A 27,991-nucleotide genomic window follows, 5' to 3' on the forward strand; every position below is an offset into this window, starting at 1 on the left:
CAGGCGCCCACAACCGCGCCCGGCTAATTTTTTGTATTTTTAGTAGAGACGGGGTTTCACCGTGGTCTCGATCTCCTGACCTTGTGATCCGCCCGCCTCGGCCTCCCAAAGTGCTGGGATTACAGGCGTGAGCCACCGCGCCCGGCTGATTGAGTCTTAAAAAAGGAGAGCAATCCAGTGCTGCAGTTCAGAGAGGTCAGCATGGCAGAGCGCAGGCCTCGGCCGAGGTGTGCTTTGCATTTAGGATACAACCCAGAGCCGCAGAAGGTCAGCAGGAGCACGTCTGTGGCACCCTCAGAACCAGGCTGGGTGAGGGAGCCTGAGTGCGGGGCCAGGGGGGCAGTCAGGGCTGTGCTTCACTGCCTGGGCCCTTATAGATGGCCTTCTCCAGGCCGTCCACCACCTTCCTGTATTCCAGGAATGACTGGTAGTGTGTGCACTCAAAGCGGTTGCTCCTGCGCACGTGTGCCAGGAAGTCTGGTGCACCTGGGCAGATCACGTTGTCAGCCAGTAGCACTGTCCCCTTCCTCAGCAGGCCACATTCCTGCAAACAGACCAGGGGGTGGGGGAGATGAGGGTCATAGGTGCTCAGAAAACCGGGCCCAAACCAGGATGGGTGCTCCTCACCAGGCCACTGTACCACGCCTGTGCCTAGCCCCTAGGGCCAGGTTTCCGCTTTCTGCCCAGCATGACTCCTGCAGGAAAGGACTGTACAAGACTTGGGTGCCACCTCTAGAACATGGGCCCCGTGAAGACAGGGACCTTTCTCATCAACTCCTGTATCCATCTCAGGCGTATCCATCCCTTAGAACAGCATGTGGTACACAGTAGGTGCTCAATAAATGTTAGCTGGGTGAGTGGAAACAGTGGGGCCCTCAACACCTAGTGCCAGGAACTCAGGCCTATGAGGGAGAGGCACCAGTATGGTCCCTGGAGACAATATTGGCCTGACCAGGGTGACCCTGCAGGGCTGGGGTGGGGCAGACCTCTCACCACCAAGTCTGCCCCTTGGAGTCAGTTCTGAACATCCCCCAAGCTCCTGCATTTGCAGACCCCCCCATCTCCACCGGTGCCTGGGCCCTGGGAGGACACAGAGTTCCTCTGCCTGGGTTCTGTACAGAAGGAAGGAGTTGTTGACAGCGCAGCCACAGGGCATGGCCCGTGGGGTCCACTATCAGGAGAAACTTCATAGAATGCTTGCCTATCAAAGCTGCAAGGAGGGTTTGCTTACATCACATAAACAATAAAGAAACCTTGAGAGGAAGTGTTTTTCTTTGGAGAGGAAGGACCCACCAGGGCAAGGGACACCCCAGTCACCTTGTCGTGGAGATCTGACTTAGTCACCAAACAAAAGTTAACAAGCAATCTCAAACATCTAACGTATAGTAAAATCAGTTCGCAGGCAGGTGCCTTGAAACACTGGCATCCGACCCCACATCCCTCTGGGATGCGCCTAGAGAGTCCCACAGGGCTTGCAGCTGTCCCAGTGGTGGGTGGCGGTCGTTTCCAGCCCGTGTGCTGCAGAGAAAGCAGAGGGGCTTTCACGTGACAGTATGGACACCACACGGCTGCAAGGTCAGTGAGGTCAGGGGACAGCCCCAAGGTCCGGAGTTGAACAGGAAGTACCACCATGAATCATGATGTGTTTACGTTTAGACAAAAAAAAAAAAAAAAAGTCCTAGCAATGTCAGCTGAAAAGACCTAGAACAAAGTGCCACCCAGGAGGAAGACAATGGCCTAGGCCCTGAGCAGGGCGGCTGCCTTCCGGCCCGGGCCAGGGAATACACAAGATGAGTGAGGGGCCTGGGCTCCTGGACTTCTCAGGTTGCGCCAGGGGACTCAGGAGCCCAGTCTGGTCATCAGGGATACAGATGACGTCAGCAGACTGAAAGACACCAGACCACTGCAACTGCACGAGTTAAACAGGAAAGAAGGAGGGAAGGGCAGAAAGGAGCATGGCTCACCTTTGGAGGCTGCCAGGGGCCCACTCCTTTACAAAACTGGTCAAGAGGGGAAAGAAAGCAGCACCTGTCCTGCCTGTCCCCCGACACTGCAAGCCTCCTACCAGCTACTCAGACCCCCTGGAGAACTGGCTAAACATGCAGCAGCATCTGAGCAGCACTGAAAACCTAATGCCATGGAGAAGTGACAGTGTCAGAGGAGCACGTGACACTCTGCTGAGGTGGTTTTCAACTGTGCCTACCCTTCTTAGACTCTCCTCCCTTCAAGAGTTGGAGCCTCACAGAAGTTGCAGGGAATCAAGATCGTGCCACTGCACTCCAGCCTGGGCGACAGAACAAGACTCTGTCTCAAAAAACAACAACAGCCGGGCACGGTGGCTCAAGCCTGTAATCCCAGCACTTTGGGAGGCCGAGACGGGCGGATCACGAGGTCACGAGATCGAGACCATCCTGGCTAACACAGTGAAACCCCGTCTCTACTAAAAATACAAAAACTTAGCCGGGCGCGGTGGCGGGCGTCTGTAGTCCCAGCTACTCAGGAGGCTGAGGCAGGAGAATGGCGTGAACCCGGGTGTAGTCCCAGCTACTCAGGAGGCTGAGGCAGGAGAATGGCGTGAACCCGGGAGGCGGAGCTTGCAGTGAGCTGAGATCCGGCCACTGCACTCCAGCCTGGGTGACAGAGCGAGACTCCGTCTCAAAAAAAAAAAAAAAAAAAAAACCAACAACAAAGTTGGAGCCACACACCTGTACTCCTAGCACTTTGGGAGGCTGAGGCAAGAGGATCCCTTGAGGCCAGGAGTTTGAGACCAGTCTGGGCAACATAGGGAGACCCCATTTCTACAAAAAAAATTTTAAATTAGCCGGTGTAGTGGTGCATGTCTGTAGTCCCAGCTACTCAGGAGGCTGAGGTGGGAGGATCACTTGAGCTCAGGAGTTTGAGGCTACAGTGAGCTATGATGGCATCACTGCACTCCAGCCTGGGCACAGAGCAAGACCCTGTCCTTTTTTTTTTTTTTTTAAGGGGGAACTCATTCCTGTTCCTTTGGGTGTGGGCTGGACTTGGTGACTATGGCAGCCCGGTGGAGAGACCTCCTCAAAGCAGCCCTTGATTTTGAATTGCAACCTGCTCCTGAGCCCCTCACTCCCCATGCCTCCAATGCTCACAGAGCCCACTGAGGGGATGGCTAGGCCCTCACAAGAGCCAGGCTGTCCCCCAACCCTCTACAAGGTGGCACAGGGCCCCAGCCGTGAGTGTGCAGATATGCATTTAACAAGGACACCCATTCCCAATTCATGACTTCCCACTTCATAAACTTTGCTTCTTTTGAGATAATTACCAGCTTTGCACAAGCAGTACTGAGAAAACTGTTACTTTCCTAGTTACTAAACTGCAATATTTGCTACTTTTTTATGAAGGCAGGCCCCTGTAATTATCACACCACAGCTGCTGAAACTCGGCCCCGGTAACGCAGGCCCAGCTGTGGCTGTCTCTCCTGCCCGAGTGAAGCCCGTCTGGCTGAGTGTCTGCTCTCTCCCATCAATACCCAATTGCCAGCATCATGCTCCTTTGTCAGGGGTGAGCCCCGCCAGCTACGCTGTCCTGGCCGGCAGGTCTCCCTCCCACCCTCCCACTGCCCGCCCCCTTGGTCAATACAGGTCCTCCCTCTCCACGGCCAGGGTTCAGCCCCGACTCATGAGTTCAGGGCACTTGAAATGCCCTCCCCACAGCCCTCTCTTTCCACATTCCCCAAGGCTGACAGGGATCTTTCCAGACAAGTTTTTTGTTGTTTTTGTTAAGAGCTGGAATAAGGCCGGGCGCGGTGGCTCACGCCCGTAATCCCAGCACTTTGGGGGGCCGAGGCAGGCGGATCACCTGAAGTTGGGAGTTCGAGACAAGCCTGACCAACGTGGAGAAACCCTATCTCTACTAAAAATACAAAAATATTAGCCAGGCATAGCTACTCGGGAGGCTGAGGCAGGAGAATCACTTGAACGCGGGAGGGTTAGGTTGCGGTGAGCTGAGATCGTGCCATTGCACTCCAGCCTGGGCAGCAAGAGCGAAACTCTGTCTCAAAAAAAAAAAAAAGCTGGACCCAGTTACCGTCCCCATAACCTGTGGCAGTCACTGTAACCTCCAACTCCTTGGCTCAAGTAATCTTTCATCCTCAGCCTTCTGACTAGCTCAAGACTACAGGGGCACACCACCACCACACCCAGCTAATTTTTAAAAGTATGTTTTGTAGCCGGGTGCGGTGGCTCATGCCTGTAATCCCTGCACTTTGGGAGGCCAAGGCGGGCAGATCACGAAGTCAGGATACTGAGACCATCCTGGCCAACATGGTGAAACCCCGTCTCTACTAAAATACAAAAAATTAGCCGGGTGTGCCGGGCGCGGTGGCTCACGCCTGTAATCCCAGCACTTTGGGAGGCTGAGGCGGGCGGATCACAAGGTCAGGAGATCGAGACCACGGTGAAACCCCGTCTCTACTAAAAATACAAAAAATTAGCCGGGCGCGGTTGTGGGCGCCTGTAGTCCCAGCTACTCGGGAGGCTGAGGCAGGAGAATGGCGTGAACCCAGGAGGCGGAGCTTGCAGTGAGCCGAGATCGCGCCACTGCACTCCAGCCTGGGCTGGGCGACAGAGCGAGACTCCGTCTTAAAAAAAAAAAAAAAAAAATTAGCCGGGTGTGGCAGCACGTGCCTATAGTCCCAGCTACTCAGGAGGCTGAGGCAGGGTAATCGCTTGAACCCAAGAGGCAGAGGTTGCAGTAAGCGGAGATTGTGCCACTGCAATCCAGCCTGGTGACAGAGCAATACTCCATCTAATATATATATATATATATGTATATATATTTTTGGCCATGTTGCCCAGGCTGGTCTCGAACTCCTGGCCTCAAGCGCTCCTCCTGCCATAGCCTCCCAAAGTGCAGGGATTACGGGCATGACCCCCTGAGCCCAGCTCCAGAAGACAGGTCTAACCCTCACCTACCCAAATTCCTGTGTGCCCTGACTCCCATTGTTCTGGAACATTCTCTGCCCTTTCACACCTCAGGCTTCTGCTAGTGCTGGTTCCTTCCAATCTAGTGGCCCTACCTAGCCAGGCATGGGGGCTATGCCCCTTATGCTCCTAGTCCTGCTGCTAACGGCAGTGTCCGGTTTCTGGGAGAGCTGCAGATGAGCAGGTGGGGAGGCCGTGAGGGTGGGTGTCCCAAGCCCAGTGGAGGATCACAGAGCCACTGAGTGTCGCTGACCACCAGGGAGGGGTGGGGCAGTGTGTCATTGATGTGAGGCTCCTTAAGCATCAGTCTGTGAAGGGCCACCAGTGCCCCAAGCCCCTCAGGGAAGCAAGGACAGCCCCACCCGCTACCAGGCCTCACTAAGGAAACTCAGGGTCCTCGTCAGTGGGGCTGGGTTGGGGGAATGCACAAGATGGGGCCTCGGGAGGAAGCTCTGCAGGAGACACGTGCTTTCTTTGCACGAGCACTGGCTTGCTTGGGGGAAAGCAGGCCAGCCTGGAGCGGCCCTTCCCCACCCCATCTCCTTGGTCCTGTGCCTTTTCTGCCCTGGTATCTGGTCTGGGGTGTGCACCCCACTTCTGCCACCCATTTTGCACCTGCACGGGCAGGCTGGCTCCCTAGTTCCCAACAGGCCAAGCAGCCAGGCCCCTGGCCCGGCTTCCTACCCATCTCCACCTACCTCAGGACCTCCTCAGTCCCCCACACTCCTGGACCTCAGGTGGTGCCTCCAGAGCAAGCTCTGTCTGCACAGGGCTCTGCTGGGGTGCCTGGCTCTTTGGAGAGGCTGAGGCTGACCTAATGGGCCCTGGGCAGCAGCTGGCACAGAGGCCATCCTGGTTGGGACTCACCTCCAGGAGAAGCGTGTCTGGCAGGTACCGGTCCTTCCAGTGGTCAAGGAAGACCATGTCCAGCGTGTCCACATCATACTTCTTCTTCAGCTGGGGGATGATGTCCTGGGACGCCCCAACCACAACGGTGACCTGGAACAGTGCCTGTCAGTGCCCACGCCCACACAGGAGGCCATCCCTGCACACCCATACAACGGCGCCTGTCAGTGCCCACGCCCACACAGACAGGAGGCCATCCCTACACAGCCATACAACAGCGCCTGTCAGTGCCCACGCCCACACAGGAGGCCGCCCCTACACACCCATACAACAGCGCCTGTCAGTGCCCACGCCCACACAGACAGGAGGCCATCCCTACACACCCATACAACAGCGCCTGTCAGTGCCCACACCCACACAGGAGGCTGCCCCTACACACCCATACAACAGCGCCTGTCAGTGCCCACGCCCACACAGACAGGAGGCCATCCCTACACACCCATACAACAGCGCCTGTCAGTGCCCACGCCCACACAGACAGGAGGCCGTACCTACACACCCATACAAGCATTCATCAGTTTTCTTTAGGGTTCTGGGTGACATGGCCCCGCTATGTCCCTGCCCCTCCTCGTGCCACCTTGGCCATTTCCCCAGAGCTGTGAGACCACCCTCACCGAGCTGCTGGGGGGTCCTTCCTCAGCCCCAGGCTGGGAGGCACTGAGGGGCCTGGTGACAGTGGGTTTTCAATGAACGTGGTGTGAACCAGGCCCTCCCCGCCCACAGCCCTGGCCCTTCTTCCGGGTCTGACAGGCGGTCGGGCATGCGCACCTTGTCCTGCACGCCAGCGAAATCCACCATCCGCTGGGTGATGGCGGCGTAGTCAGGGTTGATCTCGATGGTGAGCAGCCTCGCACCCGGTGACAGCAGGCGGGCCATGCGCACAGCTGAGTAGCCACAGTAGGCCCCCAGCTCCAGCAGCATGGAGGGCTGGTGCTCCTGAATCACGGCGTCCACGATCTTGCCTGTGCAGGGTGGGGGACAGGGAAGAGGTGAGCACAGGCGGAAGGAGGGGAACTTGGATCCCTAGGCACGGCCCCCTACCTCTCCCAAACAGCAACAGCCCCTCCCAAATGCCCGGCCTCTGGCCCTCCTCTGCCCGCCCTCCCTACCTGCTGGAGGGATCTTTTACCTCCCTGGTGTCCCCAGCCCCAAGGACCTGGTCCCCACTGTAAGCACCCTTGGAGCTCCCATGGTCCCTTAGCCTCTATGCCCATGCTGGTCCCTGTCTGTTCCACTCTTCCTGGCTGGCCCCAGCGTGTCCTAACACAGAGCTGCCCTCTCTGAAACCCCGAACCACCCGCCCCCCCTTGGCGCCCCGGGGCAGCACTAGTTGCCTGAGTAACTCCCTGAGTCCGGCAGCACATCCTGTGCCCCAGGCTGGAGTCCAGGCGGGGGCAGGCCCAGGAGAACCAGTCTGACTGGTCCCCAGGCAGGTCCCATGGTGGCCAGAGCAGAGTTCAAGGAGAACTGCACCACCATCAGACCCTGTGTGGGGGCCTGTTGTCCTGGGGCGCAGGCAGCAGGGCCTGGAGGAATCATCAGGGACCCTGGCACCCTGGGACTCCAGAGGAACCCCCCAGCTCTATCTGGGCATATCCCAGGGTTCCCAGCCCCCTGGAAACGGGGTGATAACAGCTTCTCCGGTAAGGGCTTTGATGCCTGGTCCTGGGTCCCTGTCCCAGAGCTCAGCACCTGCCGGCCGGGACCCCACCTTTCTTGTCACCCACGTTCATGGCCCACTCCTTCTGCTGGCAGTAGGTGTCGATGGCCTCCACCACGCTCTGTGCATTCCCAGGCTCCGCATGCTGCAGCACGTGGTGCAGGATGCGCTGCTCCTTGGTGTCACCCATGAGCAGGTTGCGGATGGGCTGCAGGACGAACTCGTTCCAGCAGATAAGGCACAGGCCCCAGCCCCAGCGCCTCAGGATCAACAGCAGCACCACCAGCACCAGGCCCAGGAACACAGCCGCCAGCAGCAGAGGCGGGGCCTCCAGCATCTGCAGGGCGGGAGGGGAGGGGCGCCAGTGCTCTGTGCTCTTCCTGCTGTACCCACATGCCCCTCAGCTTGGAGTGCCACCATCGCCCCCTTGTGTTCGCAGAGGGGCAAGGTTCAGAGAAGCCAGCCATGTCCTCAGTTGCCTGACGTGTCAGTGCCAGGGAGCCAGCCTTCTCATGCCCTCGGGTGCCCTCGGGCGGACAGAGCAGGTGTGTGCCTCTGGCAGTCCTGTGTGGAGCCTGCAGGTCACACTCCCTGGCCCTGGGTGCTTCCCCAGGCAGCCCAGGGATCCTCTAAAACCACACAGAATACAGAAGCAGATGTGGACCCAGGCTGCTGTCTCCCAGCTGGCTTAGAGGACACCCAGGGGCAGGGAAGCCTCATGGCCCAGAGTGGGGGGTAGTGAGGGGTGGCCCAAAGAGAGGCTGTATGGTACAGCCCCTCAGCCTCATGTGGTGAACCCATGCTGGTCACCCATGCTCTGGACGCCCCAGGGATTCGTGTGTCCCTTTCATTGAGTGTCCAAATAAGGACACTGGCAGTCCCCAGGCCAGGAACACCAGGACAGACCCACTCACCACTTCCCTTGGGGATGGCAACATGTGGCATGTCCCAGATGAGAAAGGCCAGCCCTGCTGCCCACCACAGTGTACCTCGTGGGGCACAGTGAAATGGCAAGTGACCCCACTTGAAACCTGTTTGAAATCCTCCTGGTGTGACCCTCCAGGCAGGTAGCCTGGGAACCAGACAGACAGAAGCCTGGTGAGGGAACCCAGCAGGCAGAGAGCAGAGCACAGGAGGCCTGAATCAGAAGCCCAGGGGTTCAGATCACAGACCCTAAAATGGGAAGGACACAAGGAAACTTCCTCTGGGGCCCCTGTGGTCACTCAGAGATCTTTCTGGGATGGGGCCCTGGACTCCCAGTGGCATAGGGGGTCCCAATCTCCGCTGGACGCTCCGTTTTAGAAAGGCACACCCAGGCGAGGAGGCAGGCCCAGGGCCGCAGAGGGGACACCCCTGGAGGCCAGCCTCAGGGCACCAGAGGACAGAGCAGAAGAGAACAGGGAAGCAGAGGCTCCGCCCTAGGGGGAGGCCATGTGGACACCAGGCTTCTAGGGGATTTCCCACCACGTGGCCTGTTTACACAGGCAGAGTGGACGTGTGCCCAGCAGACCTGTGCAAATGCACCGGGCTGGAATCTGTACCCACCCTGGCACTGCCCCAGCTTCCACTGGCCAAGTCACCTTCAAAGCGCCTCCGAGCAGGTTCCAGCCCTCTGACTGCGGGAAGGGTCTGGGGGCTCTTTCTGTGAGCTCAGCAGCACAGCAGATGTTATTTCTGTGGAAATCAATTTTGCCTTTGGATAATCATCAACAGAAACCCTAACCTGGCCATGACCAAGGAAGGTCCAGATATCTGAGCCCCTTCTCCGGACAGGGCTAGCCTGGCCTGAGCCTTCCCTAGCAGGGCGAAGGCAGTGCTTCACCTTTCTGGCCTCAGAAGAGACAGCAGAAGGCCTCAGAGAGGCCAAGCGATATCCCTACTAGTGTCACCCAGCCAGAGACCCCAGGGGCAGTCTCCCAGTCCCTGTCCGCACTGCCCTGTGAGCACCTGCACCTCGTGAACCACACGAGGAGGGAACCACTTTGCTTAAGTTGTATTTCCCCTGAAGAATCTTTAGTAACTTGGAAATGTTGTGTAAGACCAAGGGCTAGTTTACCAAGAACATACACAAACCAGTAAGAAAAAGATGATGAAACAGATGGGTCACAGTGGCCAATATATGGCTCACAGGAAAAGGCCAAAGGCCAGAGCCCCAAGCAGGTGATGGAACCCGGTGCAGGGCTCAGTGCCAGCGGGGGTGCCCCTGACCACAGGTGCAGGAGTGTGAATCGTGCCACCTTCTGCTGCTACCCTGGGGAAGGGTCCCAGGCCTGTAGGGAAACCCGTGGCCCACTATGTTTCCCTGCAGGGCAGGACGTGCCCACAGGGCTCGTGGGGAAAAAACAGGAGATGGCACTTCCCTAAGGACAGTGTCCTTATTCTGGCAGGAAGATGACAGGGAACCATGGTGGAGAGGGACCATGCAGACCCGAAGCAACCAGAACTTTCCACCTTGCTCCTTTCTTCACGGTGGGGATTTCCTATGACACACCTTGTTGCTTGGTTTACTACTATTTATCTGCTATGGTTTACTTATCTATAATGACTACTACTAATATTTGTGTGGTCAGATAATGGGCCATTTTGTTTACTCTCCATATTTAAAAAACAGTAAGTGTTAGAAATAAACACCCCAAATTAAAAGGGCTATTCTGCTGAAACAGCAAATTACCTGGCAGACCTTGGAGTCCCAAATTATAAATCCAAATCTGCATAATACTTGAATTGTGTAAGAATTTGGTTTTTGAATCTCTAATCTCTAGGTTCATCTGTTCATAAATTTGCAAGCAGTGTCCCCTAGGGCCAAGTGGGAGGCAGCAGAGGGGAGGAGGCCACAGCAGGGAGGGGCCCTGAAGCCCTCTTCCTTTGCCCGGCAGGAGGGACCTGCCCACTCCACTCTGCAGGATGGGCCCAGCTGGTGTGAGGAGGCACCAAGTGCCCACCTGTCCCACCTGCCAGCGGCTCTGCGGCCAACTTGGCCCCATTGGCCAAGAGCCATGGGGGCTAGGGAAGTGCTCAAGGCCAAAGGCTCTTCAGCCAACTGGGCCCCAGTGGCCAAGAGCCATGGGGGCTGGGGAAGCTCAAGGCCAAAGGCTCAAAGGCCAACTGGGTCCCAATGGCCAAGAGCCATGGAGGCTGGGGAAGCTGAAGACCAAAGGCTCAAAGGCCAACACGCCCAGGCCCCCATGCAGCGCCTGGGGGCCACAGTGCCCACGGCCACCTCACAAGGCCCTCCAGTGCTGGGATTCCCTTGTGAGTGTGAGGTACTGACGCCCAGAGCAGGAGGACTGGCTGCCCCAGGCCACCAACAGAGTCCTGGCCCCTGCCCACCCCACCTCCCAACGGCCTCTCCCAGGCTAACCACCTCCGCTCCGACCCAGCCTTGTGGGGCCTCCCAGCCCACCCTCCTCTCTGCTTAGCCCAGCTGGTGCAGAAGGGGAGGCCCCGCCCACAAGGCCGGGAGGGAGGCGGGACCACATCCAAGTGACTTTGGGATCACGCCCACCCAGCCACGGAAGAGGGTGGGATCATGCCCACCTGACCATCCAAGGGCTGACCCTGCGCTGTCACTGGCCACTGCCCAGTTTCACAGGACGAAAGAGCAGATAAGTGAGGAAATAGAGGGCGGCTCCTGAAAAGCCGAGAATCAGGCCTCCCTTTAAAGAAAGTCAGGTAGAAACCCACCCACGCCACTCAGAGCTGCTCGGATGTTCCCAGCGCTGGGATTTTGCCCAGTCAGCCCTCCATGGGGAAAAGGAACAGCTCCTTTAGTTTGGGGTCCCAGGACTCGGGAGTGGGCATGCCAGCTCAGTGTCTGACTTGGGACCCCGTGATCCTATCACCCTACTTTGGCTGCATGGTCTGGGGAGCGTCAAGAGTCCCCCTTACCTTACAGAGAGGCAACAAGAAACAGTTTTGAATGCCCCTGTGGTGGGGCGGGGGTGCAGGCCGGAGGACCGAGGGGAATCCTCTCTGCTTTTGTGTAGGTTTGAAATGTGCTTTTTTGGCCGGGCACGGTGGCTCAAGCCTGTAATCCCAGCACTTTGGGAGGCCGAGACGGGCGGATCACTAGGTCAGGAGATCGAGACCATCCTGGCTAACACGGTGAAACCCCGTCTCTACTAAAAAATACAAAAAACTAGCCGGGCGAGGTGGCGGGCGCCTGTAGTCCCAGCTACTCAGGAGGCTGAGACAGGAGAATGGCCCGAACCCGGGAGGCGGAGCTTGCAGTGAGCTGAGATCCGGCCACTGCACTCCAGCCTGGGCGACAGAGCGAGACTCCGTCTCAAAAAAAAAAAAAAAAAAAAAAGAAATGTGCTTTTTTTTGTTTTGTTTTTTTGAGACAGGGTCTCACTCTGTTGCCCAGCCTGGAGTGCAGTGGCGTGATCACAGTTCACTACAGCCTCGACCTCCTGGGCTCAAGGGATCCTCCTGCCTCAGCCCCACCAAGTAGCTGGGATGACAGATGTGCACCACCCCCTACAACCGACCTTTTTTTTTTTTTTTTTGGTAGAGATGGGGTGGAGGGGGGTTCTCGATATTTTGCCCAGGCTGGTCTCCTGAGCTCAAGCGCTCCACCCCCTCTGCCTCCCAAACTGCTGGGATTACAGGCATGAGCCACTGTGCCCAGCTGGCTTTTTTTTTTTTTTAAGGAAAATAACAAGTGTTAGCAAGGATGTGATGAAATTGGAACCCTCTGGCATTGCTGGTGTGACTGCTGTGGAAAACAGTTTGGTAGTTCTTCAAAAAGTTAAACATGTGGTCAGACCTGGTGGCTCACGACTGTAATTCCAGCACTTTGGGAGGTTGGGACGGGAGGATTGCTTAATCCCAGGAGTTCCATACCAGTCTAGGCAACATGGCAAGACCCCATCTCTACAGAAAACTTAAAAATTAGCCAGGCATGGCGGTCCGTACCTGTAGTCCCAGATACTTGGGAGGCTGAGGCGGGAGGATCACATGAGCCCAGGAGGTTGAGGCTGCAGTGAGCTGTGATCCTACCACTGCACTCCAGCCTGGGCAACAGAGCAAGACCCCATCTCAAAAAAAAAAAAAATTAAACATGCTATGTACCCACAAATATTTAAAAATTCTTAAAAACCCACAAAAAATAAAAATAAAAAAAAGTTAAACACAGAACTACCATATGACCCAGCAAGACTGGTGTGGTGGCTTACACCTGTAATCCCAGCACTTTGGGAGGCTGAGGCGGGCGGATCACAAGGTCAGGATTTTGAGATAGCCCGGCCAATATGGTGAAACCCTGTCTCTACTAAAAATACAAACATTAGCCAGGCGTGGTGGTGAGCACCTGTTAGTCCCAGCTACTCAGGAGGCTGAGGCAGGAGAATAGCTTGAACCCAGGAGGTAGAGGTTGTAGGGAGCCGAGATTGCGCCAGTGCACTCCAGCCTGGGTGACAGAGCGAGATAAAAAAAAAAAAAAAAAAAAAGAACAAGACCATCCTGGCCAACATGGTGAAACCCTCTCTCTACTAAAAATACAAAAATTAGCTGGGCATGGTGGCATGTGCCTGTAGTCCCAGTTACTCGGGAGGCTGAGGCAGGAGAATCACTTGAACCCGGGAGGCAGTTGCAGTGAGGTGAGATTGCACCACTGTACTCCAGCCTGGGCGGCAAAGTGAGACTCCATCTCAAAAAAAAAAAAAAAAAAAAAGATAGCTAGAAACTGACTTTGCTCCCTTTGCAAAGATCTGGGGTCCGTCAGTTTTGCTCATTCTGCTATCACCTCTGTCTGAAGAGTGACTGACACTTTGGTCTCTATTCACCCACATCTTCCTGCTCAGGAAAGTGTCTTTCTCCTCCTCCAGGGAGGAGAAAGACAGCTACCAGGGGTCACGGAGAGAAAGACTGGGCTGCACAGCAAGCTCAGGAGACCTCGGGTTGTGCCCTGAAACGGCTGTGCATCCTCCGTTCTCCATAGGGGGCCAACATGCGGCGGCAGCGATCCCCGGAAAAACCACTGGCCATTTGGGGCACAATGTCCTTGCTATTCCAGAACACAGAACCAATGCTAACAGCCCCCTGCCCACTGAGAGTCACTGTGGCTTGGACATGCCTCATTCTGCCCTCACAGGGCTGGTGGCCCAGTTGGGGAGACAAGCGTAGAGCCACAGGCGTGATGACAAACAGGACACAGATGGCAGGAAGAAGGCCAGTTCTCAGCGTTTACACACAGGGGCAGCCCTGCTCTGCACACAGGTCCCCCATGGAGGCTGCAGAGGGCCCTGCCTGAGACTTGCTCAACAGGGCTGGAAACCTCCCAGCAAAGGCCGGAACTGCTGCAAGCAGCCCTGCCCTTCGGGGCTGATCCCGTGTGATAAAGGGGGACCAGGATTCTGGCAGGGGATTTGACTGTGATCCAGTAATCCAGGGAGAGCCAGTACAGGTGCTTAAAGACAAGCCGGGCAGCACCAAGTAGGCCACACGCTTGGGCAGGGCCTGTGGACAGGCTGAGAGGACACCTGGAGGCCGGCCTGGGAGATCCCACAGGCTGCAGCCTGGCCCCACGCTCATCTGTGGACCCAGGGGCTGGCCACTCATCTCCATCCAGCCTCTGAGAATCTAAAGGAATGACCAGAAGTTTAATGGCCACAAAATACCCATCGAGCCAGGCATGGTGGCGTGCCTGTAGCTGCAGCTACTCAGGAGGCTGAAGTGGGAGGATTGTTTGGGCCCAGGAGTTGGAGGCTGCAGTGAGCTGTGATTGCACCACGGCACTCCAGCCTGGGCAACAGAGACATTGTCTCTAAAACACCACCACCACCATCTACCAACACCGCAATACAAATGCCATCAAATCCAGATGGGGCCTCGCCTCTCTCTGGCAGCACTCTGGGAGTGTCCCCGTCCTGCTACTGTCTCATACCGCCCAGTACAAGAATCTGTCATTTCGCCAACCTGCAGAGAGGAAGGAGGAGGCAGAGGACTAATCTCTCGCCCCATGACACCTGAGAAGAGGTGAGACAGTGCACCTGCCCTGGGCACCCTGTGAGGGGCCTAGCTGCTATTTCTATAAATGAAGCTTTATCAGAACGCACAGTCAACCAGGCGTGGTGGCTCACGTCTGTAATCCCAGCACTTTGGGAGGCTGAGGCGGGTGGATCACCTGAGGTCAGGAGTTCAAGAACAGCCTGACCAACATGGTGAAACCCCAGTCTCTACTAAAACTACAAAATTAGCCGGGCATGGGGGTGCATGCCTGTAATCCCAGCTACTTGGGAGGCTGAGGCAGGAGAATCGCTTGAACTCAGGAGGCGGAGGTTGCAGTGAGCTGAGATCGCGCCATTACACTCCAGCCTGGGCGATAAGAGTGGGAATGCGTCTCAAAACAAAACAAAACAAAACAAAAAACACACAATTGCACACACATTGTCCGTGGCTGCTCTCACCCGACCATGGCAGAGGTGAGCAGTTGCAACAAAGACTGCACCCTACATGGGGAAAGGGGCTGGTGTGGAAGGGAAGGGGTCAGAATGGAAGGTCAGAGGGCCAGGCAGAGGACAGACTCCTGTAGCCTCCCCTGCCTGCTGGTATCCTCAGTGGGGCCAGGCCCCCAGGCTCAGGGGAAGGACTTTTTTTTTTTTTTGACTCAATACGTAAGAGCTAAAGGGAAGACTTTCTTTTTTTTTTTTTTTTTTTTTTTATTTTTATTTTTTTTGAGACGGAGTCTCGCTCTGTCGCCCAGGCTGGAGTGCAGTGGCCGGATCTCAGCTCACTGCAAGCTCCGCCTCCCGGGTTCCCGCCATTCTCCTGCCTCAGCCTCCCGAGCAGCTGGGACCACAGGCGCCGCCACCTCGCCCGGCTAATTTTTTGTGTTTTTAGTAGAGACGGGGTTTCGCCGTGTTAGCCAGGATGGTCTCGATCTCCTGACCTTGTGATCCGCCCGTCTCGGCCTCCCAAAGTGCTGGGATTACAGGCTTGAGCCACCGCGCCCGGCCACTAAAGGGAAGACTTTCACACGGGCTGCACACCTGCTTCAAGCCAGGTGCTGCAGGGACCATGGGGACTTTGTCTTCACAGACACACCAAGAGGCGGATGCAAGGGCTGGGCTGAGAAAGGCAAGAGGCTGCACTGCACCTGCAGATCCACAGCCCCAGGGGACCAGCTCGGCCGTCCCTGCCTGTGGGGCCCCTCCACTCCTTTACCGTGGCCCCACCGGGGCCCCCTCCCCTCCCTTCCACGGGCCAGACCTGCATGGTGGTCGCACATTCGCTTTATCCTTCAAGGGCGTTCTCCCGGTCACATCTGATTCTGCCTTGGCACCTGCTTGGAGGCCCCCTGCAGGTCAACCTGCTCATGCAGCAGGAGCTCAGCGTCCCGGCTCCCAGCAGAGGGCAGGCCTGGGGCAAGAGTATAGGCTGGCTCGGCTCAGTGTGGAGGGGACAGAAAGGACAGGGATGCCTTTAGGGAGGGACAGAAAGGACCTGGGTATGCCTAGTGGGGTGACGTGCCAGCCTGGCCAACATGGTGAAACCCCGCCTCTACTAAAAATACAAAAATGAGCCAGGCGTGGTGGCGGGCGCCTGTAGTCCCAGCTACTCAGGAGGCTGAGGCAAGAGAATGGTGTGAACCCGGGAGGCGGAGCGTGCAGCGAGCCGAGATCACGCCACTGCACTCCAGCCTGGGTGACAGAGAGAGACACCGTCTCGAAAAAACAACAACAAAAAAACAAAGCCCGGGCATCAGGACCAGGCTCTAGGCCAAGCCTGCGTCCAGACCTCACTGGGTGTGAGTGGAATCTGACCTCCTCATTGCTCTCCCCAAGGCTGGGTGGCAGCCCTACCCCCAGCACCCAGGCCATGAGGCCCGAGGCCCACCATGGCAGCAGCCTGGACAAAGACTCCCCCATCACACTCCGGCCAGGCTCCTCTGAGCACGTTTCTTAGCTGAGCCTCACCTTGGCCTATCAGTCCTTGAACAAACACTAACGAAGCTGCTGCTGCTTCATTTTTTTTTTTTTTTTTTTTTTTGAGAACGAGTCTCGCTCTGTCGCCCAGGCTGGGATCTCAGCTCACTGCAAGCTCCGCCTCCCGGGTTTACGCCATTCTCCTGCCTCAGCCTCCTGAGTAGCTGGGACTACACGCGCCCGCCACCTCGCCCGGCTAGTTTTTTGTATTTTTTAGTAGAGACGGGGTTTCACCGTGTTAGCCAGGATGGTCTTGATCTCCTGACCTCGTGATCCACCCGTCTCGGCCTCCCAAAGTGCTGGGATTACAGGCTTGAGCCACTGCACCCGGCCTTCATTTTTAAATTAATTAATTTATTTATTTGAGATGGACTCTGTCACCCAGACTGGAGTGCAGTGGCACGATGCAACCTCTGCCTCCTAGGTTCACTACAACCTCTGCCTCCTAGGTTCAAGCAATTCTCCTGCCTCAGCCTCCTGAGTAGCTGGAATTACAGGCTCACACCACTATGCCCAGCTAATTTTTGTATTTTTAGTAGAGGCAAGGTTTCACCATGTTGGTCAGACTGGTCTTGAACTCCTGACCTTGTGATTCGTCCACCTCGGCCTCCCAAAGTTCTTGGATTACAGAAGAATTACGATTACGCCTTGGATTACAGGCGTAAGCCACCGCGCCTGGCCCTTTTTTTTTTTTTTTTTGAGATGGAGTCTTGCTCTGTCGCCCAGGCTGGAGTGCAGTGGCCGGATCTCAGCTCACTGCAAGATTACAGGCTTGAGCCACCGTGCCCGGCCTTTTTTTTTTTTTTTTTTTTTTTTTTTAAAACAGTCTCGCTCTGTTGCCCAGACTGGAGTGCAGTGGCATGATCACCTCTGCCGCCCAGGCTGGAGTGCAGTGGCATGATCACCTGTGTCGCCCAGACTGGAGTGCAGTGGCATGATCACCTCTGCCGCCCAGACTGGAGTGCAGTGGCATGATCACCTCTGCCGCCCAGGCTGGAGTGCAGTGGTGCAATCAGCTTGCTGCAACCTTGAACTCGTGGGCTCCAGCAGTCCTCCCACTTCAGCCTCCTGAGTAACTGGGACTACACTGGGGCATGCCACAGTGACTGGCTAATTTAAAAAAATTATTTTTGTAGAGACAGCATCTTGCTTCATTGCCCAGGCTGGTCTTAAACTCCTGGCCTCAAGTGATTCTCCAGCCTCAGCCTCCCAAAGTGCTGGGATTACAGGTGTGAACCATACTGCACATGGCTTCTAACAGCTCAAGGCCACATTCCTAAAATGATCCCAGCCCCCTTCAAAGCGCTTGCCTGAGAAACTCACGGCTACCAAGAGAATTTTCTGTGTGTTCCAGCCAACACCTGAAGATGGGGCCCCTGTCTCCCAGTCTCTGTGGGATTGATTGGGGGCCTGACTTCAGTAAGCCCCCGTGGCAAACCTAGATCGGTTTCCCAAGGCCAACCCTCCCTACCTGCTTTTGGTCATGTTCCACTTTCCTCACTCCTGAGTCCCTGCTGTTCTTCCTCCCCACTCCCCACTTCTTTGCACAAATCAGAGGGGAGCTCGGCTCTCTCCCCTCCTGTCACTGGTCACCAAATATTATAATTTCTGTCCTTACCACTTTAATGTCTGGCTGTGTTTCTCTGTGATCAGGGGTCAGGACTTGGATCTGGATGGGAACCACCATCCGACCGACCCTCGGATGCAACAACCGGAGCCCGCATCGATCCATGTTATCTCCACTCTGCCTGCTCATGCGGGAGTGACATGGTTTGACTTGTGACCCAATACTCCGGAAGAACATCGGATGCAGCAGTGAGGACAGACATTGCTTCTTATGATTCTGAGTAAGGCTCTGAGGTGCCGAGAGTCCCAGGCTTCTTCTGCATGGTACCTACCTCCTGGGCTGGAAGTTCTTCTTCCTGGCGTCTCGTTCCCGGAGGGGAATCACTCCTGACTCCTGGTGGAGCTGTCTTGCCCGCTCTGTTCTGTGTTCCTGCTCCTTCCGTGGGAGCTTCTTACTGGAGCCCTGCTGATCACGCCCTCTGCACTACTTTAATCAGCATATGAAAACAAAACTGCGAAGGACAACAAGCAGTTGTTTCTTGTTGATGTGACTTTACCAAGGATAATTTGGAAGTCAGTGGCTCCTTTGGGATACCTGAGATCTCCCCAAACTAGCTCCTCTCAGGCCTCTCCCTTCCGATCACCTCCACACCCCCCTACTTTCTCTGGAAGGAGACACCCCCTTCAAGTCTGGCCTCCTCCACCCCTCAGCCCCCGCTGCAGGCCTCTCTCTTCCCCTCCGGCCCCTCAACTCCCCACGGTCCCTGGAACTTTAGGCTTCCTGCTCCATCGGGCTCGCAGGGCCTCAGGGACCCACAAAAGCAACCAGCTGAGCTCACTGGAAACATGCAGTCAGTCATCTAGCAGGCAAAACAAGTCGTAAAGGTCATATCCACAAATACAGGTAGAAAGTCTTCCCCTCACACTGAGCAAGTGTCCCTTAATTTGCCCAATTTGCCAGAAACACAGTTCGGATAAACATATAAAACAGGGCTGGGTGGTGGCTCACACCTGTAATCCCAGCACTTTGGGAGGCCAAGGTAGGTAGATCACTTGAGGCTAGGAGTTCAAGACCAGCCTGGGCAGCACAGGAAGACCCTGTCACTACCAAAAAAAAAAAAGAAAAAAAAAAAGAAAAGAAAAATATATAAAATAAAGTAAAAAAAAAAAGTGAGAACTAGCTCTTATATAAACTAGTGAGTTGTGTTTTGTTAACTGCATTTGATAATATATTGGCCTAAAAAGGCTCCCAAGATCTTTTCAGTAACTTTCAACCTCAGAGTCACACTAAGTGAAGTTAGATAATAGACATTCATTGAATATCTAAATAATACCTGAACAGGAGAAAGTGCTGGAACATTCATTATTAAGCATAACTTTTTGTACTTTTTGTCTTCTTTATATGGTACAGACTGGCTAGAGGTATTCTGGCCTGTTAACAAACATGTTCTTGACACTTTTGTACTATAAAAAGGAGATTATAAGATAGTATATTCATAAAATTTGCTAATAAACTGCTAAATGACAGACAATTTCCAATTGTCTTCTTCCTACTTTTCTCTGTAAAATACAAGTATGGCCAGGCGTGGTGACTCATGCCTGTAATCTCAGTGCTTTGGGAAGCTGAGGTCGGAGAATTACTTGAGCTCGGGAGTTCAAGGGTGCAGTGAGTCCTGGGCAACACAGCAAGACTGTCTCTTAAAAAAAAAAAATACCGGTTACTAATGGTTAAAAATTATAATCAATATATGAAAACAAAACTCCTAGAAACAATAAGAATGAGGGAAACAATTTTGTATACAAAGTATGAGAGGAAAATAGGATGTGTTTTTATATGAAAAGTATGCAAAGAATGTAGACTGTTTTTGTTAAAGAAAGGGATGTAATTTTATCCTGAAGTAAAATTACAAAAAGAGGAAAAATATAGGACAAAGCGTGAATGGCCCAGGAATTCGAGACAAGCCTGGGTAACTGGTGAAACCCTGTTTCTATTAAAAAAAAAAAAAAAAAATTATTAGCCTGGTGTGGTGGTACATGCCTGTAGTCCCAGCTACTTGGGAGGCTGAGGCAGCAGGATCGCTGGAGCCCAGGAGGTCGAGGCTACAGTGAACTGAGATCTCGCCATTGCACTCCATCCTGGGTGACAGACTGAGATTCTGTCTCAAAACAAAACCAAACGTGAATGGATACAGAAAGTTATCCCTGTGTTTCCCAGGCTGGTCTTGAACTCCTGGCCTCAAGAAAGTCTGCAGAAAAGAATCGTTATGTTATGAGGTCAAAGCTGGCTAGAATTGATCTCATAATCATTGAATGTATTTATGTACAAAGTTTCTTTTTTTTTTTTTTTTTTTGAGACAGAGTCTTGCTCTGTTACCCAGGCTGGAGTGCAATGGTGTGATCTGGGCTCACTGCAACCTCTGCCTCCCAGGCTTAAGCAATTCTCCTGTCTCAGCCTCCCAAGTAGCTGGGACCACAAGCACACTTTACCACAGCCAGCTACTTTTTTTTTTTTTTTTTTTTTTGAGACGGAGTCTTGCTCTGTCGCCCAGGCTGGAGTGCAGTGGCCGGATCTCAGCTCACTGCAAGCTCCGCCTCCCGGGTTCATGCCATTCTCCTGCCTCAGCCTCCCGAGTAGCTGGGACTACAGGCGCCCGCCACCTCGCCCGGCTAGTTTTTTGTACTTTTTAGTAGAGAGGGGGTTTCACCGTGTTAGCCAGGATGGTCTCGATCTCCCGACCTCGTGATCCGCCCGTCTCGGCCTCCCAAAGTGCTGGGATTACAGGCTTGAGCCACCGCGCCCGGCCAGCCAGCTACTTTTTGTATTTTTAGTAGAGACGGGGTTTTGCCATGTTGGCCAGCCTGGTCTTAAACTCCCAATCTCAGGTGATCTGCCCTCCCAAAATGCTAGGATTATAGGCATGAGCCGCCGCACCCGACCTAAATTTTTTTCAGCGACAGAGTCTCACTCTGTTACCGAGGCTGGAGTGCAGTGGTACAATTACAGCTCACCGCAGCCTTGAACTCCTGGGCTCCAGTGATCCTCCTGCCTCAGTCTTCAGGGTACATGGGACTACAGACATGTACCACCATGCCCCGCTAATTTTTCTTTTTTTTTTTTTTGTAGAGACAGGGCCTCAGCATGTTTCTCAGGCTGGTCTCAGACTCCTGGGCTCAGGCAATCCTCCTTCCTCGGACTCCCAAAGTATTGGGATTATAGGCGTGAGCCACTGCATGTGGCCTATGACATTGTCTTGATCGCAAACTGACTTGAGATTTCCTGGAGGGCCCCTGAAGACCTCAGAGGATCTGTCCTGTGACCTTGTAAGAGAGATGTTAAACTAACTAGGTTTATTTCTTTTTTTTTTTTTTTTGAGACGGAGTCTCGCTCTGTTGCCCAGGCTGGAGTGCAGTGGCCGGATCTCAGCTCACTGCAAGCTCCGCCTCCTGGGTTTACGCTATTCTCCTGCCTCAGCCTCCCAAGTAGCTGGGACTACAGGCGCCCGCCACCTCGCCCGGCTAGTTTTTTGTATTTTTTTAGTAGAGACGGGGTTTCACCGTGTTAGCCAGGATAGTCTCGATCTCCTGACCTCGTGATCCGCCCGTCTCGGCCTCCCAAAGTGCTGGGATTACAGGCTTGAGCCACCACGCCCGGCCACTAGGTTTATTTCAATGGCAAATTTTGTGGGCAGCAAGGCACCCAGGTGCCGAGGCAAGAGACCAAGGTCACAAGCTGTTCCAGTATAATAAAGAAAATATATCAAATAAGAAGAGTTACACTAGATACAGATTATAGATATGATTATATATCAATATCATTAATCATTAGTTTGTAGCAATTACTCTTTATTCCAATATTATAATAATCCTCGCTCTACAATCATAACCTAGGAGAAACCAAGCCATACAGTGATAGGAGCTGAAGGGACACGGTGAGAAGTGACCAGAAGACGAGTGTGAGCCTTCTGCTATGCCTGGACAGGGCCACTAGAGGGCTCCTTGGTCTAGTGGTAACGTCAGCGCCTGGGAAGACACTGGTTACCTAGCAGACCTTGGTCTAGTAACCAGACCTTGGTCTAGCGGTAGCGTCAGTGCCTAGAAAAAGCACCCCTTACTTAGCAGACCGAGAAAGGGAGTCTCCTCCCTTTCCCAGGGGAGTTAGAGGAGACTCTACTCCACCATCTCTTGTGGAGGGTCTGACATCAGTCAGGCCCACCCGCAGTTATCCGGAGGCCTAACCGTCTCCCTATGATGCCGTACTTCAGCGGTCACGCTCCCGGTCCGCCTTCATGTTCCATCCTGTACACTTGGCTATGCCTTCTAAATAGCAGTAACAAAATTAGTGAAAGTACTAAAAGTCTCTGAAATACAGAAATAATGGCGTAAGCTGTCTCCTCTCTCTCTCTGCCTCAGCTGCCAAACAGGGAAAGGCCCCCTGTCTAGTGGACACGTGACTCACATGACCTTACCTATCAATGGAGATGGCTCACACTCCTTACCCTGCCCCCTTGCCTTGTATCCAATAAATAACAGTGCAGCCTGGCATTTGGGGCCACTACCAGTCTCTGCACCTTGGTAGTAGTGGTCCCTGGGCCCAGCTGTCTTTTCTTCTCTTTGTCTTGTGTCTTTATTTCTACGATCTCTCATCTCTGCACACGGGGCGAAAAACCCACAGACCCTGTAGGGCTGGTCCCTACATAATTTCATGCAACGTGCTGTCAAATAAAAAATGCTATTTAGGGCCAGGCGTGGTGGCTCACGCCTGTAATCCCAACACTTTGGGAGGCAGAGGTGGGTGGATCATCTGAGGTGAGGAGTTCAAAACCAGCCTGGCCAACATGGTGAAACCCTGTCTCTACTAAAAATACAAAAATTAGCCCAGTGTGGTGGTGGGCACCTGTAGTCCCAGCTACTCGGGAGGCTGAGGCAGGATAATTGCTTGAACCAGGGAGGCAGAGGTTGCAGTGAGCTGAGATCGTGTACTCCAGCCTGGGTGACAAGAGCAAAACTCTGTCAAAAAAAAAAAAAAAAATAATAATAATAATGCTATTTAGGCCTTGTTAGAAGTTAACACAGCAGGCTGGTGTAGTGGCTCATGTCTGTAATCCCAGCACTTTGGGAGGCCAAGGCGGGTGGATCACGAGGTCAGGAGATCGAGACCATCCTGGCTAACACAGTGAAACCCCGTCTCTACTAAAAATACAAAAAATTAGACAGGCGTGGTGGCAGGCACCTGTAGTCCCAGCTACTCAGGAGGCTGAGGCAGGAGAATGGTGTGAACATGGGAGGCGGAGCTTGCAGTGAGCTGAGATCCTGCCACTGCACTCCAGCCTGGGCGACAGAGCGAAACTCCGCCTCAAAAAAAAAGAAACCTTTCCGTTTTCCTTAACCTATCAATGACTTGTAATATTATAGTAAATGATACTTCTCTAAACAAAATTGAAGCAATTATCTTTTTCTTCCGGCCTGATCCCTCCAAAAATCAGAAACTATTATTGAGTATTCCTATTTTCATGGCAATATAGTTATCACATAACTTCAATAAGAATCTGTTCTCCTTGTAACAGGACACAATTGGAAACACTGGCTATATTACCAAGGCTTGGACTGGAATGTCCTGTTTGAGAATGATGTACATAGAATCAGGTATGATCAGATGGCTTTCAGGTTGACTTTGTGGAGCCATTGCTTGCAAAGAGCTCTTGAAAAATCTGGCCTGGTATCTGGCTTAAGGGGTTCTTGGTCTTACAACTGAGTAAGGAAAGTCTCTTCCAAATATCCCAAGGTTCCGAGGCCCAGGAACCTTGGGATATTTCAGGGACCTCAAGAAGAGAGGAATTCACGCAAATCTATAGGCACTGCAGGTGAAGTCTGGCTGGAAGTTCTTGGCTTGGCTTCCTAACCTCAAAAGGCTTTTAAAAGCTCAATCTAAGATTCCCTATTAAAAGTTTCAGCAAACTTAAAAAGGCCTGTGTGGTCAATTACCATTCGTGCTGCATTTGTGTAAATAATCAGGCCAAATTTAATGAGACCAGAATTACTTGGTAAATAAGAATAATCTTACTTTGATTATCTTCAATCAAAAAGGGAAGTAAAGAGAAATGCTATGCTTCAGTGGAGAAATATAACACCCTCTTGGGAGTTATCAGATCCTAGTCTAGTTCACTCTTTGAGGTGTTTTTTTTTGTTGTTGTTGTTGTTTTATGAGATGGAGTCTCACTCTGTCACCCAGGCTGGAGTGCAGTGACGTGATCTCAGCTCCTTGCAAGCTCCGCCTCCTGGGTTCACACCATTCTACTCCCTCAGCCTCCCGAGTAGCTGGGACTACAGGCGTCCGCCACCACACCCGGCTAATTTTTTGTATTTTTAGTAGAGACGGGGTTTCACTGTGTTAGGCAGGATGGTCTTGATCTCCCGACCTTGTGATCCACCCGCCTTGGCCTCCCAAAGTGCTGGGATTACAGGTGTGAGCCACCACACCCAGCCTAATTTTTTTTGAGACGGAGTTTCGCTTTTGTTGCCCAGGCTAGAGTGCAGTGGTGCGATCTTGGCTTACTGCAGCCCCCCCACCTCCCAGGTTCAAGCGATTCTCCTGCCTCAGCCTCCTGAGTAGCTGGGATTACAGGTATGCACCACCACGCCTGGATAATGTTTTGTAATTTTAGTAGAGACAGGGTTTTGCCATGTTGGCCAGGCTGGTCTTGAACTCCTGGACTCAGCTGATTTGCCCACCTCGGCCTCCCAAAGTGCTTGGGATTACAGGCATGAGCCACAGGGCCCGGCCTATCCTTGAGGTTTTATGATCTGCCTGTTTTCTTGGACTGTCACTGCCTTCCTACACGCCAGCCCTTACCAAATCCTCCCATCTACTTTCCTTCAGTATCTGGCTACCTACCACTCTCTCCAGACTGACATTTCCAATTTGTCTCCTCGCTGACTTGGTGTCACCAAGAACTCAAATCCCCACTGGGACTCAGGTGGTCTTGTAGCTGCCCTTTGCCCCCAGGATCTGAAAAAAAAACCCTGCAGATTGAAGCTGGAAAGCTTGATATAAACTTGAAAGAACTCAGCACCACAACAGATTATCCACGGGCAGCCTTTGGTCTGGAGCCGCTGCCACACAGACCGCCCAGGAAGACCCCCCTCCAGCTCCTGCATGCCCCATGTTCTCTCCAGGAAGTAACCACAACTGGGATACCGATGCCTATGCCATCATCACAAACTTCACACCACACCCCAGGAAATCCCTGAGTGCCCCTGCTGGCCTCGTTAGGGCCCCAGGGCCGGAAACCTCAACTGCTGCCCTGTAGGCTCAAAAACTGGGTTTATCGACAGCTTCAACCATTCATCTTTGTTTTTCTTTCTTTTTTTTTTTTTTTTTTTTTCCTTAAGATAGGGCCTCTTTCTGTTGCTCAGGCTGGAGTATACAGGCACGATCACGGCTCACGGCAGCCTCCACCTCCCAGACTCAAACGAGCTTCTCACCTCAGCCTCCCAAGTAGCTGGAACTAAAGGCCCATCCCACCACGCTGGGCTAACTTTTTAATTTTTTGTAGAGATGGGGTCTTTATGTTGCCCAGGCTGCTTTCAAACTCCTGGCCTCACATGATCCTCGTCGGCCTCCAAAAGTGCTGGGATTACAGACAGGAGCCACCGTGCCCAGCCTGCTACTATTTTTGTTTCCTCTAAATGCCTGACTGCTTCCATCATCCAGCAAAAATCCTTTGCTACCAAGTCTCAACAGATGGTCCCGCTGGTACTTTATGAACACAACACAGAACAGAAAATGGAGGGTGTCAGGCTTCTGAGCCCAAGCTAAGCCATCACATCCCCAGTGACTTGCACGTATACATCCAGATGGCCTGAAGCAACTGAAGATCCACGGAAGTGAAAATAGCTTAACTGACGACATTCCACCATTGTGATTTGTTTCTGCTACACACTAACAGATCGATGTACTTTGTCATCTCCCCCATCCTAAAAAAAGTTCTTTATAATCTCTTCCACCCTTAAGAAGTTTCTTTATAATTCTCCCCACCCTTGAGAATGTACTTTGTGAGATCCACCCCTGCCCCCAAAGCACTGCTCTTAACTTCACCGCCTATCCCAAAACCTATAAGAACCAATGATAATCCCACCACCCTTTGCTGACTCCTTTTTCGGACTCAGCCCGCCTGCACCCAGGTGAAATAAACAGCCATGTTGCTCACACAAAGCCTGTTCGGTGATCTCTTCACACGGACATGTGAAACAAAGGGGGTACTGTTGAGAGGAAAGAAGCATGTCTCTGCTCTTCTTGCACAGGAGGGGTGCTGACAAAGACCCTCCCTCCCCACACTCCAGCCAGGCTCCTTGGGGTCCCCTTCTCCACTGGGCCTCGCCCTGGCCTATCTAGACTGGAACGAACACTAACAGCTCCTAACAGCTCCAGGCCACATTCCCAGAACGATCCTAGCACCCTTTAAAAGTGTCTGCCTGAGAAGCTCAAGGCTGCCACAAGAATTTCCTGTGTGTTCCAGCCAACACGTGAGGATGGGGCCCCTGTCTCCCAGTCTCTGTGGGAGGTTGGGGGCCTGACTTCGGTAAGTCCCAGTGGCAAACCCAGATCAGTTGGTTCCACAGGGGCTAACCCTCCCTTCCCGGTTTTGGTGATTTTCTATTTCCCTAACTCTACTGAGTCCCCACCCCTTCCCTCTCCCTCACTCTCCCTTTAAACTCCAGGCACGTCTAGTCAAATCAGCATGCAGCCAGCTTTTTCTCATGTTGTCAGTAGTTACCAAGTAAAAGCTGTTTTTTCTCCATTAACTAGTGTCTCACTGGGCTCTGCAGGGCAGCTCCTATGGTCCCTCAGGCTTGGGGGGTCACTTTAAACAATAAACAGCAACAGGACACAAAAATCCCCCGGTGGAAAAATCCAAAAAGCAGGTCTGTTAGCAAGGCAAGCCCAAAGTGACTTCCCCTTTCTCTACCATTCCCACGTGGTCCTGCGCACCACACAGCCCCCTACCCTGTGGAGTCCTGGGCCCCTTTCTGGTGGAGCAGCCATTCTCTTGCAGGGAAAGGCCCTGGGGTTCCCCAAGGCCTCCAACAGGGAACCTGTTGGAGAGGTCACCAAGGCCCTCTGAATCTGGGGCTCCTCAGACCCTCCCCCAGGCCCCCTGCAACTCTCCAGCTCTAAGAGTCTGATCCCAGCCCAAGGACCAAGTGGGACCCTCCCCTGTGATTCTGCTACACCCTCACCAGGTCAAGCCCTACTCCAGGGATAGGCTTATCCTCCTGGTCTGGACCCCCAACCCAGTCTTGAAGCGGGATCTCCCAGGGCTATCTAAAGCCCCTCACCTCAGCACAGATCTTCAACCTCAGCCTTCCACAAGGAGTCTGGGGATCCCACCCCGGTCCAAAGATCCCCACCCAAGGTCCGAATTCCCCACCCCCATCCGGAGCTCCTCAACACAGGTTCGGAGACCCCCACCACAGGTCGGATCCCTTCACTCCCCATCCAGGGCTCCCCACCCCAAGTCAGATCCCTCACCCCAGGTCCAGAGACCCTCACCGAAAGTCAGATCCCTTTACAGCGCTTCGAATTCCCCAGTCCCCATCCACATCCCCCACCCCAAGTCCGGAGACCCCCACCCAAAGTCAGATCCCTTCACAGCGGTCCGAATTCCCCACACCCTATCCCAATGTTCCACCCTAGGTCTGAAGGCCCCCGCCGCGAATCCTGCCCCATTCGGCGGGGTTCTGGCTCTGGCCGGCGCTCTCACCTCTACCGCGGCGGCGCGCCCGGGACTGGACCCGCCCCGGTCCGGCGCAGGCAGCGCGGCGGGCAGCCCCAGCCGCCCGAGAAGCCCCGCGAGGATGGCGGCGATGGCGGTGGCGCTTCGGGGATTAGGAGGGCGCTTCCGGTGGCGGACGCAGGCCGTGGCGGGCGGGGTACGGGGCGCTGCGCGGGGCGCGGCAGGTAGGATGGGGTCGGG

General features: G+C 53.9%; 2 protein-coding genes across 24 annotated transcripts in view; one reads left to right on the forward strand and one right to left on the reverse strand.

Annotated features, from left to right (window-relative positions):
* Positions 1 to 181: 181 nt before the first annotated feature.
* On the reverse strand, positions 182 to 27,877 carry COMT (catechol-O-methyltransferase). 10 transcript variants are annotated; one of them, XM_074004438.1, is made up of 9 exons: positions 27,779 to 27,877; positions 24,910 to 25,023; positions 19,659 to 19,714; positions 18,350 to 18,529; positions 9,105 to 9,198; positions 7,576 to 7,861; positions 6,633 to 6,826; positions 5,826 to 5,957; positions 182 to 544 (listed from the first exon to the last, which is right to left on the reverse strand). In XM_074004438.1, exons 6-9 carry the CDS (start codon positions 7,859 to 7,861, stop codon positions 344 to 346), a joined length of 813 nt encoding a protein of 270 aa, XP_073860539.1. In that variant the 5' UTR covers positions 9,105 to 9,198; positions 18,350 to 18,529; positions 19,659 to 19,714; positions 24,910 to 25,023; positions 27,779 to 27,877; the 3' UTR covers positions 182 to 343. The 10 variants fall into 10 exon arrangements, with proteins under 10 accessions (XP_073860539.1, XP_073860538.1, XP_045219919.1 ...); XM_074004437.1 differs by lacking the exon at positions 19,659 to 19,714 and adding an exon at positions 22,912 to 23,024; XM_045363984.3 differs by lacking the exons at positions 19,659 to 19,714; positions 24,910 to 25,023 and adding an exon at positions 11,062 to 11,155.
* TXNRD2 (thioredoxin reductase 2) overlaps positions 27,857 to 27,991 on the forward strand; it is a 68,720-nt gene continuing 68,585 nt past the window's right edge. For all 14 annotated transcript variants that reach the window (XM_045363979.2, XM_005567957.4, XM_065522499.1 and 11 more), the window contains exon 1: positions 27,857 to 27,975. In XM_045363979.2, the coding sequence (XP_045219914.2) occupies positions 27,873 to 27,975 (103 nt within the window). In that variant the 5' untranslated portion in view covers positions 27,857 to 27,872. The remainder of the gene's footprint in view (positions 27,976 to 27,991) is intronic.

This window comes from Macaca fascicularis, chromosome 10 (assembly GCF_037993035.2).
Source record: "Macaca fascicularis isolate 582-1 chromosome 10, T2T-MFA8v1.1".
Classification (NCBI taxonomy): domain Eukaryota; kingdom Metazoa; phylum Chordata; class Mammalia; order Primates; family Cercopithecidae; genus Macaca; species Macaca fascicularis.